The sequence below is a fragment of the Cornus florida genome, unplaced genomic scaffold (assembly GCF_030987335.1).
Source record: "Cornus florida cultivar Cherokee Brave unplaced genomic scaffold, ASM3098733v1 CherokeeBrave_3.0.0_Hap2_Chr01, whole genome shotgun sequence".
In the NCBI taxonomy this organism is placed as follows: domain Eukaryota; kingdom Viridiplantae; phylum Streptophyta; class Magnoliopsida; order Cornales; family Cornaceae; genus Cornus; species Cornus florida.
The window spans coordinates 89,433,005-89,455,374 of record NW_026775571.1 but is presented as its reverse complement, the minus strand read 5'-3'; the positions used below and the strand labels follow the sequence as shown (position 1 = coordinate 89,455,374).

The following is a 22,370-nucleotide window of genomic DNA, read 5'->3' as shown; positions in this document are numbered from 1 at the left end:
GGCAAACACTGAACATATATAGCTAATGTTATTTATTTATTATTATTATTATTTTTATATATACAGTATTATTAATGGTTTTTTATTTTTTATTTTTTTTTTCTTTGGAAGGTAAGTATATTGTATTGAAATTAAATGAGTTTACAAAACAAGGCCAAAACCCGAACAAAAAACACGGGCCACACTCAGCCCACTTACAAACCACTCAGTGTAGCCTAAAGCCCACACCAATCAAGCAATTGCTCTAAGACAATTATAGGCTAAAGGAAACCCCAGACTATTGTTGTCTCAGCCAATATATGCATCCGGTGATTCTCTATACGATGAGGCAGAGCCTCCAAAATTCAATCCGGCTCCGGCGGTGGTCTGATGACGGACTGCGGCAAATCCCAATCCAAAATCATTCTCCGCGCCGCTGGCGAGTCTTTGAATTTAGCATAGAGCAAGCGTTGTTTCACCATATCCATGGTATGATTCATAACCCTTGTTTGCGATCTTCATTGATCATTGAATGCCCTATTGTTACGTTCGATCCAGATCTGATTAACAACTGTAGATAAAGCAATTTTGTTAATCGAGTTTTGCAGATTCCTAGCTCTCTAGTGCTGTAATGCCCAGCGAATGAATCCTTCCTAATTGAGATGAGAAACTTGAAATCGGCATTTGTACTGCAAGAAATTCCAAATTGGTTATGTGAAAGTACATGTGAAAAACAAGTGGTCGTGGGACTCTTTAACTGTTTGGCAGAGGCGACATAGTCTTGAATTTTATTATTTTCATAACCAATAATATAATAGGGTTGTTAGGGCATCTCACTTCCTTTTTGTGTTTCAATTATTAATCGGGGTGAATGAATCTGGCGACTGCATCTTCCTCTTCCTCTTCTTTCTACGTTTGTGAATCAACAGAGAATTCCTTTTTGTGTTTCAATTATTAATCTGAGTGATTGAATCTATTTCTTCCTCTCCCTTTCCCGCTCCCAATTAAGGATGAATGAATCTGGGATTCTTGTCTATCAATCATGTATCAATCGATGATAAAGATGGTAACTTTGGTATGTCGATCAACACAACTAAGGGATCAACACTCTATTAAGATAATTTTACCCTTCTTCTTGACTATATATCAACACTACTCTATTGTTACATCTATTTGCGGCGGCTGCTTCTTTGATTTGATTCGATTCTTGTGTATCAATCAAAGAAGAATAAATTGATAATGTCATGTAAAGTTTGAGACTTTATTTGCAGGGATGTCGAGATCAGAGATGTAATGGCTGATGTGGAGAGCAGCGATGAGGAAAAAACGATGTAATGGCTTCAGAAGATAGAAGAAATAGGTTTAGTAAGATTGGAATTTCACGATTGAGGATGAATGAATCTGGGCTTCTTGTCTATCAATCGACGTCGACTGCTTCTTCTTGGGTAAACCGTCTGCTTCTTCTTGGGTATGAATCGATTTGATTCTTGTGTATCAATCGAATAGGAATAAATTGATTATGTCATGTAAAGTTCGAGACTTTATTTGCAGGAATCTTGAGATCAGAGGTGGAGAGCAGCGATGAGGAAGAAACGGGCAATGCTTCAGAACATAGAAGAAATAGGTTTAGTAAGATTGGAATTTTACTATTGAGGATAAATAAATCCGGGTTTCTTATCTATCAATCGTGTATCAATTGACGGTGGGCTCTTTCTTGTGTATAAATCGATTCGATTCTTATGTATCAATCGAAAAGGAAGAAATTCTTATGTCATGTAAAGATTGAGACTTTATTTGCAAGGATGTCGAGATCAGAGATGTAATGGCTGATGTGGAGAGCAGCAATGAGGAAGAAATGGCCGTGCAATGTAATGGCTTCAGAAAATAGAAGAAATAGAGAGGAAGAAACGGGTAATAGTAGTGATATGATATGGTAGGAGCCTTTCTAGCCATCAGAAGAATGTGAGGTTGCCATCTCCAATTCTGTTTTTGATTATAGGTCTCTGGTTTGAGTTCTAAAGATGGGATAGTTTGGGAAGGTTTTAGTTCTAAAAGGGAATTCTGTTTTTGATTAAAGGTGTCTCTGGACTTACAATTGCAAAATTCTCATATCAGGTTTCTCTCATTCTGTCCCCTCTAATATTACACTTTATTCTTTTTATTTATCAATTATTATTAATTTCTACTCCTTGACATCTGGTATTGCTTTAATCAAGGTTGCGCTTCTTCAAGCTAATTCACTTATTGCATTCCTAACTTTCAAGGCACACAACATATTGAAAGGGAATTATGTTTTTTTTATTAAAGGTCTCTCTGGTCTGAGTTCTAAAGAAGAGAGGACTTACAATTACAAAAATTTTCAAATACGCCTTGAATCAAGTCTTACTCTTTATTCTTTTATTTATTTATTATTAATTTTTGTTCCTTGACATCTGGTATTGCTTTAATCAAGGTTCAAGTCCCCAAAAGACATCCCAAAACAGCATCAAACTCACACAACAAGTCAACCAAATCCTCAATTAAATTGACACAAGTCCCCGTAAAATGATCTCACACCAATCAACTCACTCTGAGCATCACAGTTCCCCAATAACCACGATAAAAACTCCCCAAGGTAAGACACGAAGGAAAAGGAATCACCCGTCCTAAGAAGGACAACACCACGACTCTGTCTCTGAAATGAAAGACAACAAGGTCAAAAACTTCACCCCCTACATGGAAGTAAGTCGACCAAAATCAACCAACTCTTCACTAAGGACTCAAGACAACAATGGTGATCTTCACGAACCAGCCAACCCCAAAACTGTGCACAACGCAACGAAGAGAAGAAACTCACTTCTTGTGAAGTCCCTTACTCGAACCAAGAAAAGAGGAGAAACCCTATTCCCCCATAAATGTCAACACGGCAAATACGAAAAGGGAGCAAAAAGGAAAACCAAACATGGAAGTCGTGCACAAAATAAGAAAATGCAACTACCAAGTAAGTACATTTACTCATAGAAAAATCAAGGGTACATGTGGCACATCTCCACGTAAGCACAAAATCATGTCACTAAGTACAGTAACAACATGGCATCTCTAAGCATATAACGAAGGCATACTAATGCCACACAACAAGAAAGCAAATGTGGACACACCTCCACCAACTCATGCATCACAATATCATAAATTATACTACTAACATGGTAGTAAATGAAACTACAGAAGATAAAAATGATGCGACAATGAACGTTATGAACATCGTGTCTAGGTAAAAGGAAAGACCAGTCCTAACCATAAACTGACTCAAAAAACCAATGCGATAACAACCTGTCTCAAAACAAACGTGAGCCCTTACCACAATGGTAAGACTCTAACAATCCATCTCCGAATTTAAAGGTGATACTATAAGTGACACTAACAGTGCAATGCTCTTTCTACCCAAAACATCAATCAATCGACTTGATCCCAAAAGCCTCATCACGCAAGGAACTGTCAAAGAAAATGGCAACTATAGCCATACCAACAACAACAAAATCAATCACTACGACTGATCTCCAAAACAACCATCATCATCATCGATCAAAGGGACTATGCCTATCAAGACAAAACCAACATTGATTCCATCCGAACTGCACTTGTAACTAGCCAGTACGGTAGCATGCACCCACCCACAAACGTACCCGCCCAAGAAAATCGCAATTACAGAGGAATCATCCCAAACAATCAATGATCCTAAGAGGTCCATAACCTCATCATAGCCCAAAACCAATAAATCTAGTACTACGGCAAAGCCAAAGGACTCACCTCATGAGAGCCAAAACAAAAAGGTGTCTCTCTACCTACCTCAAAACCAATGTTAGGTCGACAACAACCTATATCACCATGAAACTATGACTACAATCACTATCAACCCCAACTTGTGCCTTAATGACCAATCCCGTGTCATGCCAAATATACAACTCAGTTATGTATATACAAATCTAATATAGCATATATCATATGTCATGTTTTTTGCATTAGAATAAAATCATACTAAACAAACGACATGTCACATATAACACATAAGCACATAAACATGTTATCAAAAAACATATAAGCATATCAAAGCAAATCAATAAAAGCATGAAATGCACCCAAAACCTGTCGTCTAAGGTATTCAAACCTAGGCACTCTGGTACCACTTGTGACGGCCCAAGTTTTTCAATCCGGTGCGTCAGTGATGACCCGAAAGTTAACCCAAAAATAGGTCCAAAATGCGGAAGCAAAAGAAAAGAAAGCACTATGTGCTCGTTCGGCACTCATCAATACCGAGGGCTCGTTTAGCACTCAATAAGGCCAAGCACCTGTTCGGCACTCATCAAGGCCGATCACTGGTTCGGCACTCATCAAGGTCAGACGTTCTGACCTACATGGTCAGGTGTTTTGACAAAAGGTTCAAGCATTCGAACAAAAGATTCAAGCGTCCTGATAAAAGGCTCAAGTGTTCGGACAAAAGGTTCAAGCGTTCTGACAAAAGGCTGAAGCGTTCGGACAAAAGGTTAAAGCGTCCGGATAAAAGACTCAAGCGTTCGGACAAAAGGTTCAAGCGCTCTGACAAAAGGCTTAAGCGTTCAGACAAAAGGTTCAAGCGTTTGGACTTGCATGGTCTGGCATCCTGACCTACATGGTCAAGCGTTCGAACTGTTGAACGACAAAACATAGAGCAAAGTGGCCGAACGACAAAACAGAAAGCAAAAAGAATTGGCCGAACGACAAAACAGAGAGCAAATATCAGCCAAACGACAAAACAGAAAGCAAACTTAAAGCAACCTTGAAGCTTTACATGCATTCCCAATGATCCCAACAAGTTAAAAACATACTTGTAAACTTTAAAAATTAATGGCCCTTAGCCTTATGTTATACATACACATAAAATGAGTGTTAATAGGTGTGCTTAGGCACACATTACATACCCAAAATTGAAAATGACTTGCTAAACCAAACATTACTTAACAACTTCAAAGAGAAGATAAACATGCTAACACTTGCATGTGAACAAGAATACAGTTAAAAGAACTTTAATTCTACATATCACCCAAGGCAATTGTAATCCCCAAATCTTGAATCCTGTATCTAAAAAATGTCCCCGGTAACTTCAGGGTGAGTAACATAAAACTACTCGTAGGAGATGAGCATGCAGTGACCTAACGTTTTACAATATTATCTCATTAACATGAAACAATTCAAAATGGGTCATGCCACCTAACGTCTATGTTAAAGGTGAGACCCGAGGAGCATCCTAAGCTATCTTAGAACATTTTTAGCATAAATCACATCATTCATGCAACCCAAACAACATAGAAACATGATATACTAAGCAACAAGACATGTATTTCAAAGCCATCAACTTGAAATCTACAAATACGAAAGCAACAAAAGTGGGTTATGCCACTAGACGTCTATGTTCCAAATGAATCTATAGGATCATTCCTAAACTACATTTGAACATTAACAGCATAAATGTACTTAACAAAATTAAAAACATGCGATAATTCCTTACAAATCATAATGCATAAAAGTACTTAACAACGTTAAATCGCCAATAACCAAAATTACAAGTCACAATTAAACATGATTGTCAACTTAGAATTGAATGCGAAATCAAATATTGGAAACCTTGGACATCAAATCTTGAAGTAAACCAAGACCTGAACTGTTATTCCGGGCATTAACCTGCTGGTCATACCACCCCAATGCGCACTATTTTGTAGGGAGCTCTCTATCTCCCATACTAAAGCCAAACTCTAGCCATGTCACTTGTAACAATGTCCCAAAAGAATCCAAAATAAATAAGTTAACAACTTATACATAATTTATATAATACACGAAGCCACCTTCCATGCACAAGTAGGTTGAAACTACACAATCCATACCTTAGAGTTTAAATTATAAAATGACCTATGTAATGTCAAATACGTAGTGTGTAATTCATTACACATGACAATAATATATTCAATATTGGAAACATGTTCTCATAAATATGAATTTAACAACAATGCTACTCAATACTTAAAGCATTACTCAGTGAATACATTACAAGTCCAAATCCATGATCTAAATATAAAAATAAATTCTACAACATAATCAAATCCATGGAACAATGAGATATAATTTAATTAAGTATAAATAATTAAATTCTCTAGATTTAAAATTATTTTCAAATAGCCTCAAATTAATATATGTTAAATGACATAACATGGTCATCACATATATTCATTCAAAACCTTAATTAGGCCAATGGAACCATTAAATATATTTTAATTAATTCTTTTAATTAAAATCTCTAGATTTTCAAACTTATCTAAATGCTCTCAAATTAAAGTATGCTGAAGAACATGCCAAGACTTAATTTAAAAGCATATCACGAGTTAATTTCATGCAAGATAGTGTCTTCCCTCAAGTTTCTCATTGGTTTCAGCTTCTTCAAGCTAATTCACTCCTTGCATTGCACGAAGAATGATTGGTAAGTTGCTACAGGTATTGCTAATTGAATTTCAATGTGTTGTGGGCACAATTGCAACCTAGCTATTTGATTTCCTCAACTTAGGAAATGTAATTTTATATATCAACTTAGACCTACTGTTGTTATGTAAGAACATATCTGGCCAATGTCATTTTGACCTACTGCATTTCCTATTGCTATGTCATGTCAATTCAAGGTCATTTTGACCAATTTATGAAAATTGTAATTTATATAAACAAACCAAAAGTTTCAACCAAAAGTGCACCACCCACTATCATAACCAATTCAACCACATTTTCCAACACATTCCAAGTAATATAAAGTACTTATTACACACTGAGTTTGACTTAATATTATAGACTAAATCTATTAAAGTCATTCATGTGTGAGTCGACGTGGTAATATCAGTTGATCCCGTAAGGCTACACCAGATGGGATCCTACAGTAGAATAGAAAGTCGGCCCCAAACCGGCCCACGGAACCACACCATATCCGCTGAATCCCCAGTTTTCCTCCCACGATTTTTGTATCAAGAAATATGGTCCCAACATGTCATCTATCGCATAGCCAATTACGAGAACCGTGTGTCCAGGAGGTCTACGTGCTAGAGCAAGGCCGGTAGTCGGGGCTGGAGCAGGCGCGGTAGTCGGGGATGGAACAGGTGCACATATCTGTAGTCTAGCACCTTTACCATCAAATCCTTCATCGTCAAATATCTGGAAAAAAAAAAAAAAAAAAAAAAAAAAAAAAAAAAAAAAAAAAAAAAAAAACCTTATATATATAAATAACAAGATTAACATAATTCATTATTTTTCATAAATTCCAATAAGTACATTTTCTCTTCTGATTAATGACCTAAATGCAAGCTAAGAAGTAAAGAACTTAGTCTAACTAAAAGACGTAACAATCATGAGTTGATTGAAATGAGACTAGATATTGGCTATAAGCTTCTGGGATAATGTACCTTATAGTACAAGATAGAAATAGGTCAATATAGACCAAGCTGAACGAGAATGGGAATAGAAGCTCTTATAATGGGTATTAAAGGTGGAACCAAGCTGTGAACCTAGAATGCTAGAGTGACATGGCTAGAGCAGAATCTTATATGAACTTATTTCCCCGTCTGACTATAGGAATGCCTCAGCAAGTGACCTATCTAACACAACTTTCCCTGTCAGTTGTCAAGCCAGGAAACGATTCCTTGTTGAAATAAAACTAAAGGAAGAAAGAGCAAATGGGGTTCATTTAGAGTTATAAGAATAACATGGGAAATAGTGCACATTTCCGTGAAAAGCCCTGAATTCACTAATGATTTGAGGAAAAGAAGAATAATCTTTGAATGCAACACTCTCTTGATGATGTCTTTTGCTGTTGCTGGTCATTATCCGAAGCGCACCGACATTTCCCTAGCTTCGAGGGTAGCTTTGGTCGAAAGATTAGGGACTAGTTGAAATGCCGACTTCCCCACAAAATTGAGGAAAAGCCTAAGACATAACTAGCATTGTTGGTTTTCTTTCCAAGTTAGGACTTATCTTAATCAAGAAAGCTAGAAAAGAAAGTAGATACAGTTGTTCAAGGATATTCCATACTTTGCCGGTAGTTCCTGACTTTTACCAAACCCAAGCGGAAGACCTCGTTAGGGACTGGCTGACGAGCAGTTGTTGATCCACTTGAGGCGGAAAAGAAGTTTTCTATCGAAACCTGCTAACAAAAAGTAAGGATAAGAAGAATACCTCCTTGAAATGAAAGGTGTATCATAAGAAATAGAAGGATCAAGACCACGATAAAAGAGTCTTTTATAAAATGAAAGACAAGAATAAGGAAATCCATTAATGGGTCAAGAGCGACCCAACTACCATTGTCCAAGTATAATAGCTGCCAGGGCCCACTAAGATAAGAAGAAAAAGAGGCTTCGTGCCACCGGCTCTATAACAGAAAAAGCTCTTCATCCACATCAACTTGTGAATCCAAAAATGTGACGGCTCAAGTTTTTCAACTTGGTGCGTCAGTGATGAACCGAAAGTTGATCCAATAACGGATCCGAAATGCGGAAGCAAATGATAAACCAAGGTCTTAAGAGATAAGAGTCACTCCCAAGACACCAATGTGATCCCCCATGAGATCACGGAACTTAAAGAAAGCAAAAACGGTAGTAAGGGTCAAAAATGATAAAATTTGCTATCAAAAGGGCAAAAAGGTCAATTCACAATAAAAGAGAGAAACTTGACTCAAAACATATCAAACAAGGTGAATACAACCTAATCTAATCATTTTGAAACATTCGAAAAGGTTCCGTGAACATTGGCTAAGAATCCCACAAAATGCCTCGTCCCGGTTGAAGTGAAAACTGACACTACTTCACTAAAATATACATAACTCCCACTATGTTTGGAATTTGAGAATGGTATTGGTATCATTAGAAAGCTGACTCAAAATTCTTGAGTTTAGGCTCAAGAATCACCCCATTTGGATTAGAAACAAAGAAGTTCAGTGCTGAAACTCAACAGAAGTAAGGCTTGGGTTCTAGCTATTTCGGTCGACCAAAATGAAGTTTCGGACTACCGAAATGGAGATGCTGAGACCTGAAATCATGAAGAAAAGATGCAAATCATTTTGGTAGACCGAAATAAGGGTTCGGTCGACCGAAATGAGCTTTGAACAGTTGATTTGGCTACTGGAATGTGATATTACTGTTCAAATGCAAAACCATTTGACATCGGTGGACCGAAATGGAGTTTCGGTCAACCGAAACACCTCGAAAACCTGCTGTTGAACTTGCTATGAGCCTAAGGTGTTAAGGTACTACCTCAACTTTGAATCCCATGATACTTTAATTCAAAATGGATGTGTAAAACTGATTTTTCATGAGTTTTGAGAATGTGAACATGTCAACAACTTTGATATGAGTAAATGAATATAAAACAATGGCCCATGGCCTCATACACTTCATTTACAAGATTTTAACTTCTCAAACCTCAAAATTTGATTAAAAGAGATTTGAAACAAAACTTTGTTACCAAAAATGTCTAAGTACAAAAATAGACATGCTTGGCCTCATTACATACATGCTTAAAATGTCAAAAGTGATTACTTAACGTCTTTACACATCAAGGAAATTACATAATCTTCAAAAGTACCATACACACATGGTATACAAAATATAACTTCAAAAGTTAAGCATCAAATCAATCCCTGATGACGAGCTTTGCTACGGTAGTCAGGGCTGGAGCAAGCGCGGTAGTCGGGGCTGAAACATTTGCACATATTTGTAATATACCTCCTTCACCATCAAATCTTTCACCTTCAAATATATTCTATGAAAAAAAATCCCAAAACAAACTAAAAATATATATATAATTGATCCCTCAAATTAACAAATATTATTCATGACTTACGTGTCTGCGGTTCAGGGTTGGGGTTGGAGTAAGCGCGGTAGTAGGCTCTCAATGGGCCCTTCCTGTCAACCAACATAACAATTTTATAGAGAACCTATTTCATTATATACCATTAATTCCAAAAACATATCATTATCCCTCTCCTTGTTTCTCAACAAATAATATACATCACTTACATTCCTATAGTTATAGAATGGGACTCTGACAATGTTCTTGCAGTTATAGGCTGTGTCATTGAGTGAGCCTACCAGGGGTAATAATCCAATAATTGTATTATATTAGACATAGTCCAATTTCTTTTATCTCCAACCAATCCCTGATGACGAGCTTTGCTACCTATATATAAATAAATTAGATTATAGCATAATAATATTAGAAAATACACAATTAATTATTATAGATAAAATTATCATTTTAAAAATATCTTACATTGGCAATTACTTTTGGTTCCCCCTCCACTCCGAATGAGGGGTAATCCATATAATCTCTTTTACGATGCACCCCGTACTCACATAAGTACTCAAATGTAAGGTTGGGATGACCGCTCATACTCCCGTTTGGTGATCTGAGTATTCTTCTTCTAGAATCGGAGGGTGGAACATCTCATAGATCAAATCAACAGGCTCCTGGATACTGAATAGCTCCATATCTTGATCCCTCAGCTTGTTCGGAATGTTATACATTGATTCGGCTTGTTTGATGGGTGCAATGATCCAGCATGTGCCTAAAAATAAAATTAAAATAATATAAACTATTCTATTATGGAGTATTTATAATATTGAATTATTATTTTGCTCACTTGTGCGGCCTTGATTTACCACCGGGGAAACAAACCCCTCATCGAACCAATTGGTACGTCAGATAATTTGCCAGGGACCTTAACTTGGAAATCGAACGAGACAGGATAATTAATTAAAAGGTGAATGGCCTTCAAGACTGTTAACAATTCAATAGCATAATCTGAAAAATAAATAAATAAATAAATCATGTGATTGGATATGTTCATATAATAAACACAGTTTTAAATGATCTTCATTTCCAATATTCAAAGACAGTCGACAACAATAGCACAAGCTCTATATATATATATATATATATATAATATGATTGGATATGGGCATGTCACAGATGTTGCATTTGTATGCGACTCATAATCTAAAAAAAAAAATCCTATGATTGGATACGTTCATATAATAAATCAGACAAATTTATTAGTCACAGTGAGAAAAAAAATCTATATTTTAAAATGGCATCATCATCATTTCCGATATTCAAAGACTGGCATAAGCTCAAAATATATATATATATATATATATATATATATATACGTAGATCTGGATCATCCCTCGTCTTCATCAAACTAACATCATGATCCCTCTTCATGGTGGTATGATCTATGGGATTTTGAGTCGCATACAATACAACATCTACCAACTCATACTCAGACTATAATATGCCCATATCAAAGCATATTATATATATATGTGACTCATAATCTAAATAAAAAAAATTCTATGATTGGATATGTTCATATAATAAATCAGACAAATTTATTAGTCATGGTGAGAAAAATTATTTATACTTTTAAATGACATCATCATCATTTTCAATATTCAAAGACTAGCATAAGCTCAATATATATATATATATATATATATATATATATATATGCAGATCTGGATCATCCCACGTCTTCATCAGACTAACATCACGATCCTCTTCATGGTGGTATGATTTATGGGATTTTGAGTTGCGTACAATGCAACATCTACCAACTCATACTCAGACTATAACATGCCCATATCAAATCATATTATATATATATGCGACTCATAATCTAAATAAATAAATAAAATCATATGATTTGATATGTTCAGATAATAAATCAAACAAATTTATTAGTCACAGTGAGAAAAATTATCTATACTTTTAAATGCCATCATCATCATTTCCAATATTCAAAACCTAGCATAAGCTCAATATATATATATATATATATACATACGCAGATCTGGATCATCTCTCGTCTTCCTCAGACTAGCATCACGATCCCTCTTCATGGTGGTATGATATATTGGATTTTGAGTCACATACAATGCAACATCTACCAACTCATTCTCAGACTATAACATGCTCATATCAAATCATATTATATATAAAATCTACCAACTCATACTCAAACTATAACATGCCCATATCAAATCATATTATATATATATGCGACTCATAATCTTAAAAAAAAAAAAAAAAAAAAAATCCTATGATTGATATGTTCATATAATAAATCAAACAAATTTATTAGTTACAGTGAGAAAAATTATCTATACTTTAAAATGGCATCATCATCATTTTCAATATTGAAAGACTAGCATAAGCTCAATATATATATATATATATATATATATATATATATATATATATATATATATATATATACGCAGATCTGGATCATCCCTCGTCTTTATCAGACTAGCATCACGATCCCTCTTCATGGTGGTATGATTTATTAGATTTTGAGTCGCATATAATGCAACATCTACCAACTCATACTTAGACTACGACATGCCCATATCAAATCATATTTTATATATATATATATATCGTGATGCTAGTCTGATGAAGACGAGGGATGATCCAGATCTGCCGCTGCTAATGAAAACCTTAATTAAGACGCTTTACTCGAAAACCTAAAAACCCCTTTATCTATGTTTTAATATTGGATGGTCTTTCTCAATCAATCAAATTATGGCTCAACCTATTTTTAAAAGGTCAAGTGTCATTTACAATGAACCAGTTGGTTTGACATGTTACATCAATACTTGTTCGAGTTTGTTACACTTTGTACACCGTGATCTAATTAGAGTATGTTTGTTTTTTATTTTATTTTATTTTATTTAGTTAGTTCATAATAAATTTTAAATTGCATTGAACCTCATCTTTTAAAATAACAATAATAATACTCTTTCCGTTCCAAAAAGGATGTCATGAGTTACGGTACGACATCCTTTTTGGGACAGAGAGAGTACTAATTATAAAATCACTATATCTTGGTTTGAAAGTATCTAAAACGTGTCATAAATGTCTCGGAGAAAAAAATATATATAACACATTTTTAGTCGACCAAGTATTCGACATCTACAACACTCCTAAGTGAAGTATATGTATTTATAATGTTTAAAATATTGTTTTAATCTTGTTTATAACATAATTAATTAATTGCATTTAGAACCAGAATTACATTATTGATTTGTTGGAATTAATATCTACTAGAGTAGTTAAATAAGTAACTCAAAACATTGAGAAATTGAATTGATTCATCAGATTGAAACGAGTCCTTACCAAGTCTCGGATTGTCCCACCCGCCATAAAAAGTGGAAAAGAAAATTTTGGAGGTGGGAGCTGATTCTTCAAATGTAAGGTTGGGATAATCGCACATACTCCCGTTTGGTGATCTGAGTATTATTCTTCTGGAATCGAAGGGTGGGAACATCTCGTAAATCAAATCAACAGGCTCCTGGAAACTGAATAGCTCCATATCTTGATCCCTCAGCTTGTTCTGAAGGTTATACATTGATTCGGCTTGTTTGATGGGTGCAATGATCCAGCATGTGCCTAAAAATAAAATTAAAATAATATAAACTATTCTATTATGGAGTATTTATAATATTGAATTATTATTTTGCTCACTTGTGCGGCCTTGATCTACCATTGAGGAAACAAACCCCTCATCGAACCAATTTGTATGTCGGATAATCTGCTGCCACAGACCTTAACTTGGAAATCGAACTAGACAGGATAATTAATTAAAGGGTGAATGGCTTTCAAGACTATTAACAATCCAATAGCATAATCTTTTAAAAAAAATTCCTATGATTGGATATGTTCATATAATAAACACAGTGAGAAAATTTTATATAGTTTTAAATGATCTTCATTACCAATATTCAAAGACAGTTGGCAATAATAGCATAAGCTCAATATATATATATATATATATAATGTGATTGGATATGGGCATGTCACAGATGTTGCATTTGTGTGCGACTCATAATCTAAAAATTAAAAAAAAGTCCTATGATTGGATATTTTCATATAATAAATCACACAAATTTATTAGTCACAGTGAGAAAAATTATCTGTATTTTTAAATGGCATCATCATCATTTCCAATATTCAAAGACTAACATAAGCTCAAAAATATATATACGCAGATCTGGATCATCCCTCGTCTTCATCAGACTAGATCACAATCCCTCTTCATGGTGGTATGATCTATGAGATTTTGAGTCGCATACAATGCAGCATCTACCAACTCATACTCAAACTATAACATGCCCATATCAAATCATATTATATATATATGCGACTTATAATCTAAAAAAAAATAAAATCTTATGATTGGATATGTTCATATAATAAATCAGACAAATTTATTAATCACAGTGAGAAAAATTATTTAAACTTTTAAATGGCATCATCATCATTTCCAATATTTAAAGACTAGCATAAGTTCAAAATATATATATATATATATATATATACACGCAGATCTAGATCATCCATCGTCTTCATCAGACTAGCATCACTATCCCTCTTCATGGTGGTATGATTTATGGGATTTTGAGTCACATATAATGTAACATCTACCAACTCATACTCAGACTATAACATACTCATATCAAATCATATTATATATATATATATATGCGACTCATAATCTAAAAAAAAATAATCATATGATTGGATATGTTCATCACACAAATTTATTAGTCACAGTAAGAAAAATTATCTATACTTTTAAATGGCATCATCATCATTTTCAATATTTAAAGACTAGCATAAGCTCAAAAAATATATATATACGCAGATCTGGATCATCTCTCGTCTTCATTAGACTAGCATCACGATCCCTCTTCATGATGGTATGATCTATGGGATTTTGAGTCGCATACAATGCAACATCTACCAACTCATACTCAGATTATAACATGCCCATATCAAATCATATTATATATATATGCGACTCATAATCGAAAAAAAAAAAAAAAAAATCCTATGATTGGATATGTTCATATAATAAATCAGACAAATTTATTAGTCATAGTGAGAAAAATTACCTATACTTTTAAATGACATTATTATCATTTTCAATATTCAAAGACTAGCATAAGTTCAAAATATATATATATACGCAAATCTGGATCATCCTTCGTCTTCATCAAACTAATATCACGATCCCTCTTCATGGTGCTATGATCTATGGGATTTTGAGTTGCATATAATGCAACATTTACCAACTCATACTCAGACTATAACATGCTTATATCAAATCATATTATATACAACGTCTACCAACTCATACTCAGATTATAACATGCCCATATCAAATCATATATATATATATATGCGACTCATAATCTAAAAAAAAAAAAAAAATCCTATCATTAGATATGTTCATAAAATAAATCAAAGTAAGAAAAATTATCTATACTTTAAAATGGCATCATCATCATTTCCAATATTCAAAGACTAGCATAAGCTATATATATATATATATATATACACACACATGCAGATCTGGATCATCCCTCGTCTTCATCAAACTAGCATCACGATCCCTTTTCATGGTGGTATGATTTATGGGATTTTGAGTTGCATACAATGCAACATCTACCAACTCATACTCAGACTATAACATGCCTATATCAAATCATATATATATATATATATATATATATATATATATATATATATATATATATATATGTCGTGATGCTAGTCTGACGAAGACGAGGGATAACCCAGATCTGCCGCTGCTGATGAAAACCTTGATGAAGGCGCTTTACTCGAAAACCTAAAAACCCCTTTATCTATGTTATGATAATGGATGGTCTTGCACACTATACTATTGGTACTCGATAAAACCCCTTTATTTATGTTTTAATATTGGATGGTCTTGCTCAATCAATCAAATTATGGCTCAATCTATTTTTAAAGGGTTAAATGTTATTTACAATGAACCAGTTGGTTCGACATGTTTACACCGATACTTGTCCGAGTTCATTACATTTTGTACACCGTGATCTAATTAGAGTATGTTTGTTTGCTTGTTTGTTTTTTTTTTTTTTTTAATTTAATTTAATTTTATTTAGTTAGTTCATAATAAATTTTAAATTGCATTGAATTTCATCTTTTAAAATAACAATAATAATACTCTTTCTGTTCCAAAAAGGATGTCATGAGTCACGGTACGACATCCTTTTTGGAACAGAGAGAGTACTAATTATGAAATCACTATGTCTTGGTTTGAAAGTATCTAAAACATGTCATTAATGTCTCGGGAAAAAAAATATATATAACACATTTTTAGTCGACCAAATATTCCACATCTACAGCACTCCTAAGTGAAGTGTAGGTATTTATAATGTTTAAAATATTATTTTAATCTTAAAAAAATTATTATTTTAATCTTGTTTATAACATAATTAATTAATTGCATTTGGAACCAAAATTACATTTTTGATTTGTTGGAATTAATATCTATTGGTTTAGTTAAACACGTAATTCAAAATATTGAGAAATTGAATTGACTCATCAGATTGAAACGAGTCCTTACCAAGTCTCGGATTGTCCCACCAACCATATAAAGTGGAAAAGAAAATTTTGGAGGTGGGAGCTGATTCTTCAATTGGTGAATTAGATATTTAGAGCTAACGGGCCAGTGGCCTAGCGGTATCAGTTTCTTACCTCCTTTTAAGAGGTCAGGAGTTCATGTATCAGAGGAAATATATGTGTGAGTACCAATTAAAAAAATAAAAAATAAAAAATTAGAGATTCAATCTTCATTTTTTACCTGATTGGAGTGGATGATATGACTGAACAAAAATTCCCCCCAATTTGGGTATTTTCGTCAATGAAATAAAGGTATATGGATATACCAGATATTGGTATGTAAATAAAAAAATAAATGTCCCAATTTAAATTCGACTGATAAATTTTTTTGCAATTCAAAAATTAGAAACAACTTTTTAATGCAAAGTTAACGGCTCTAAGTCCATTAGACTCTTTGAATCTTGTGTATTGGACCAACCATTTTTTTTTTTTTTTTTGAACAATATGCCTACTCATTTTGTGCAATACTCTACAAATGCACACGTCTTTAATTATAAAATTGAAAAGGAAAATGGAGAGTTGTGGGTAGCCAAGCACATACTCGCCGGTAAAAATAAAATACTGTCCTCCTTTTTTAATAGTCAATTCAATTTGGATAATTGTTTGGTTCATTTTTTTTAAACATTAAAAAATAAATCAAAAATTATTTATGGAGCACCATAAATGAAATTTTTTTAAAACATACAGTTTTAAACAAAATTTCCAAAAATTGACAAATAAATAAATTATCACCGTTGTCACTCAATTTCCCTTTAATAAAAAGGCTCTCAACAACTAATAATATTGTGACAAGTTACTGATTACTGACAACAAAATGCCACATCATTAATAATAGGGACATTTAAGTAATCTCATAAACATAATCCCCTATCGTCTCTCGACCTACCTGCTATCATCTCTGTCATGTCCTCTCCTCTGAACCAGCCGTGGCGGCACCACCACCACCACCACCACCAGCAGCACAGATGCGGTGGCGCCACTCCCACTATCCCCATAACCGCCACCAACATCCCCATCCAACATTCAACAACGGCACCACCACCACCTTTTCCAACCCCATAACCTCCAATATCTCCGTCGAACGCACGCGCGCCGATCCGTTGAGAACCAGAACCAAAATGCGGCGGCAGCACCTCACGGAGGCCAAAATCGAGTCCCCCATCGCCGTCATACTCTTTAAATCCTTCGCCTTCCTCCCTGTGCCGACCAACGCCGCCTCGCCATTTTCTCTCGCGACGTCCAGCGCCACGTCTCACCGATTCGTCGCGTTGTCACACATCTGTACAGAGACGGGATGAGGGAGATAGAGGGTTGTTGATTGTACAAAGTGTTGGTGGTAGCGGTTGTGGGGGTGGGCATGGCGGCATGGTTGGTCTCGTGCGGCGGTGGCGGCGAAGTTGGTTCTCGCAGTGGCATGAAGTAGATAGTAAATTACATTAATACCCTCATTTGGCAGATTTCATAGCTGTAATTTTTGTCCAATATATACACACGTGTTGGTTTCTTGAGAGAGAGAGAGAGTAATATTCAGGGGTGTTTTTGCAATTTACCCCATATAATATTGTAGAGAGAGAGAGAGCAAGAGAGAAAGAGCGACGGGAGGAGAAAGAAGAAAGAGAATAGAGATGGGAGGGGAAGAGAGAGAAGGAGTAATGGCGACGGACTTCTTCTGGTCATACACAGATGAGCCACACGCTTCTCGCAGGCGACAGATCCTCTCTCAGTACCCTCAAATCAAAGACCTCTTCGGCCCCGATCCCTTTGCTTTCCTCAAGGTATGCATGCAATACACACAATGTGCTATTCGCTTAGTGTGTGTATATATAGTAATGTTCCTCTATATGGTTTTTCAGATCCGTAAAATTTCAATATTTACATGATTCTGTTTCATTACATTGTCTCTTTGTTGGATATCATGGGTTAATTGTTATGTTGGATTATAATGGATGCATTATGTAATTTACTTGTGGGAATTTATACCCTTTTGCTAATTTTATGGAATAAGCTCTTTTTTTTCTTGTGTAATCTCTATGAGAAGTTCTGGTTTTGGATTTCTTACCATCAACTTTGAATTGGGTGCGTTTATTTTGGTTTAACATTCTTGGCATTGTGTAAAGTTGGGTTTTTGAATTGTTAGTTGGTTCCTAAATGCGTCTATTGGATTTTAATGTTCCGCATAGTGTAAGTGTGGACTTCCCATGGAAACTGAATGTATTCATTGTGATTCAAGTAGCACTCTGTAAAGGAATCAATCATCTTGAGAGGGACAATTGTAGACAACATCAGCCATTTCACAGAATTGTTGAAGAAAAACTGATGGTTGCATAACTTACATTTAAGTGGACTGTGATTGAGTTTTTTTTTTTTTGATAAGTCAGGACCGTGATTGAGTTTTAAATGATTGATTTTGATGGATCCTACTTTGTTGACCTTTGTAAAGGAAATTGTAGACAACATCAGCCATTTCATAGAATTGTTGAAGAAAAACTGATGGTTGCATAACTTACATTTAAGTGGACCATGATTGAGTTTTTTTTTTTTTTGATATGTCAGGACCGTGATTGAGTTTTAAATGTTTGATTTTGATGGATCCTAATTTGTTGACCTCAAATGCTATGTTGAGTAAATATTTCATAATCTAATTAACTCTCTATTCCTTATCTAGTGTTCGCAATGAATACCATTTTCATGATGGTAATTTTTTTACGAATTGGAATTTTCTCTATATGCCTTGCGGACTTGTCTCTGTCATCCAGAAATGATTTCTCATTTCAATTAAGCTTGATATTTTCTTTGTTAGTTTTTTTATTATCTAATATATTTTCACTCAAACGTATTGTTTCCCTTTTTATCCACTCTCGTTCAAGTTGAAATTTGATAGATTTGTATCATGTATTCTCCATTTCTACTTCTTCTTCTTCTTCTTCTTCTTCTTCTTCTTCTTTTTTTTTCTACTTGGATTAAGATTTCATTGATGATGGTCTTATTATTATTATTGATAATTTTGTTTGTAGCTATATTATTATTATTATTATTATTGATATTTTTGTTTGTAGCTATATTTAAGTAGATTTTTTTCATAATACTTGCTAGCCTTCTAGTTTGTCCAAGGGACAAGTCTGATTTATTCATTTTGCAAGTTATCCTGGTGTGTAGTGTATGCATTAAACTATGTTATTTTATAAATATGAGACAAGAATATTGGTTTCTAATATTATAGGGAATGTTAATCTTCAACCAACATATGTTTATTATACACGCAATGAATTTCTATAGTTCGGGTTGGGTGTTGAGTGTCTCTTTTTTGTCCGCACGGAATTGAACTCTGTGCATAATTGTGTTTGCAGTGGCCTTTAATAATGTTAATGAGTTTTTTTCTCATTAAATAGTAAGCTCTTTGTTTGCAGATTCGTACAAGGGTTTATATCGAACCTAACAAAGACGTGTCTTTTACCAAATTAAATAAATAATTTATAAGATTTCATAGCACAAAGGAATTTGTATCTTGATTATTCATTTTGCTTGCTTATCTCTTGAGAAAAGAAAAAGAGAAACTGATGACTTTAAATAACTGATTTTGTTCGTTTCCTAATAAAATTATTTCCAGTTTTTAATGTATTTGATACTTAATCTGATACTTGTAATGGCTTTTCTGAGTACATAGAGCAAGCCTTGATCTCTCTATATTTTCTCTTTGCACTGATAGCAGCATTTTTTGGTACTTCTATGATAACATTAACAATTATTATATTTTCTTGTTTGATCATGAATGTAATGCTATAGGGATATGCATCTAAACGGATTGAAACACACACAGCAAATCTTGAGTGACTTAAAACTGAAGAACAGGTTATTTTTCTTCACAAAATAATAATAGTAATAATTAATAAATAAATAAAAACAGTGCACTGGGATAGTTGTCTCTCTACAGGAAATGAAAATCTGTAGCATATGATGAATATGCGATTCTTGCATTGCATAGGTGCTTCTACGATACCGATTAAGCTTTGAATAAAATATTTGAAACACTATTTATTTACCTTTAGAATACTTGTTTGGGAAAGGTGAATTTGAGTTTTCTGACAGGCTTTTCAAAAGAATGTTTCACTTGATGATATTGCTATTTTTTCCGTATTTCTTCAACCAACGGTGGTGGTGATGAATTCCTTTGCCAGAGCAACATAAGAGAATCAAGTTATGTTCAAATCATGATGACATTCATGGAGCATTTTATGGCTGGAAGTGCTGGGTTTAGGTGATGTGATGGTTACCAAAGAAACTAGAAAATCAAGTACTGGTTGAAGTGTATTTTCATATATTGTTGAAATATTGAACTCAGGGTTGTGATTTTAAGATAAACTTTTGTCGGAACTCTCTTTGATTTCACGTTGTTTGTGATGGATTTTTTACTGATTGAAAAAGCAACGAATATTGAGCTAATATAAGATTATGCCATATAACATATTTGAATTTGAGTGATTATGTACTTACTACATGGGGAATATTTATTGTTAATATCCTCAAAAAGTGGTGTTGCAGATCATGGTGGTTGTTTTGCTTCAGCTATGGACCGCTACTTTCCTCAACAATGCAGGCTGGCTGAAGATACTGGCAGTGGCCTACTTCTTTGGTTCTTTTCTCAACCACAACCTCTTCTTAGCCATCCATGAGCTCAGTCACAACCTTGCCTTCTCTTCACCTGTGTACAACCGTTGGCTCGGGATTTTTGCTAATCTCCCCATTGGTGTTCCCATGTCTGTGACCTTCCAAAAGTACCACCTTGAGCATCATCGCTACCAAGGAGTGGATGGCATAGACATGGACATCCCAAGCCTCACTGAAGCTAATCTCGTGACAAATGCTATCGTGAAATCCATCTGGGTAATCTTCCAACTATTCTTCTATGCTCTCAGACCTCTATTCTTGAAACCCAAACCCCCTGGCATATGGGAGTTCTTCAATTTGATTATTCAGCTGGGCCTTGATGCTGCCATGGTTTATTTTTGGGGCTGGAAATCATTTGCCTACCTGATCCTTTCCACTTTTGTTGGAGGCGGGTTGCACCCAATGGCTGGTCACTTTATCTCAGAACATTATGTCTTCAAGACAGACCAAGAGACATACTCTTACTATGGCCCCCTGAATCTTATGACATGGAGCGTAGGTTACCATAATGAGCACCATGATTTCCCAAGGATTCCAGGGAGCAAACTTCATGAGGTGAAGAAGATTGCGCCAGAATATTACGAGACTTTGGAATCACATAATTCTTGGAGCCAAGTAATTTACATGTACATTATGAACCGGACAGTTGGGCCCTTCAGCCGGATGAAGAGAAAGTTGTCAACGAAGACCACCAACAAATCCGAATAGGTGCCATCGTATTTTAATATTTTCCCTTTTTCCTTTACCTATCAGTTTTATGACAATCATTTTTCTGTAACATATTGAGATCAGTATCATATGCTAAGGTTTTAGATTGAGATGTGACTATGTGAGTAATTTGTTTCATTGGCAAATCATCCGATTTATGTTGCTGGAATACGTGGAATGGAAATGAGTTTTGCAACTCTCTTGCTGATGAGTGTTCAGCATCTGGAATATTTAAACTCCATAGTTATTTTTAATTTATGTGAGGGAATTTTTTTTTTTTTGGTATTTCAAAATATGTTGATTGGAGGGCATGTTGATGCAAATAGAAAAAGGGAGGAAGGATAAAAAACGAAGAAGATCTATGCGTGTATAGGGATTTTATTTATCCATCAAAAAGGAAAAAAAAACAATCATTATGACTGCTAAAACTGCTTTTCTGCTTTTGAATCACAGTAGTTAGTTAAGGC

The 22,370-nt window shown here is 34.6% G+C and overlaps 1 protein-coding gene and 1 long non-coding RNA gene across 2 annotated transcripts; both read left to right on the top strand.

The window, feature by feature from the left end:
- Positions 1 to 231: 231 nt before the first annotated feature.
- On the top strand, positions 232 to 2,172 carry LOC132305763 (uncharacterized). The gene is made up of 3 exons (XR_009481681.1): positions 232 to 468; positions 588 to 1,447; positions 1,531 to 2,172. It is a non-coding gene; the product is annotated as an uncharacterized LOC132305763 (long non-coding RNA).
- Positions 2,173 to 17,411: 15,239 nt separating this feature from the next.
- LOC132305747 (sphingolipid delta(4)-desaturase DES1-like) lies at positions 17,412 to 22,099 on the top strand. Its single transcript, XM_059803217.1, has 2 exons — positions 17,412 to 18,305; positions 21,070 to 22,099. Exons 1-2 carry the CDS (start codon positions 18,156 to 18,158, stop codon positions 21,901 to 21,903), a joined length of 984 nt encoding a protein of 327 aa, XP_059659200.1. The 5' UTR covers positions 17,412 to 18,155; the 3' UTR covers positions 21,904 to 22,099.
- Positions 22,100 to 22,370: the final 271 nt, after the last annotated feature.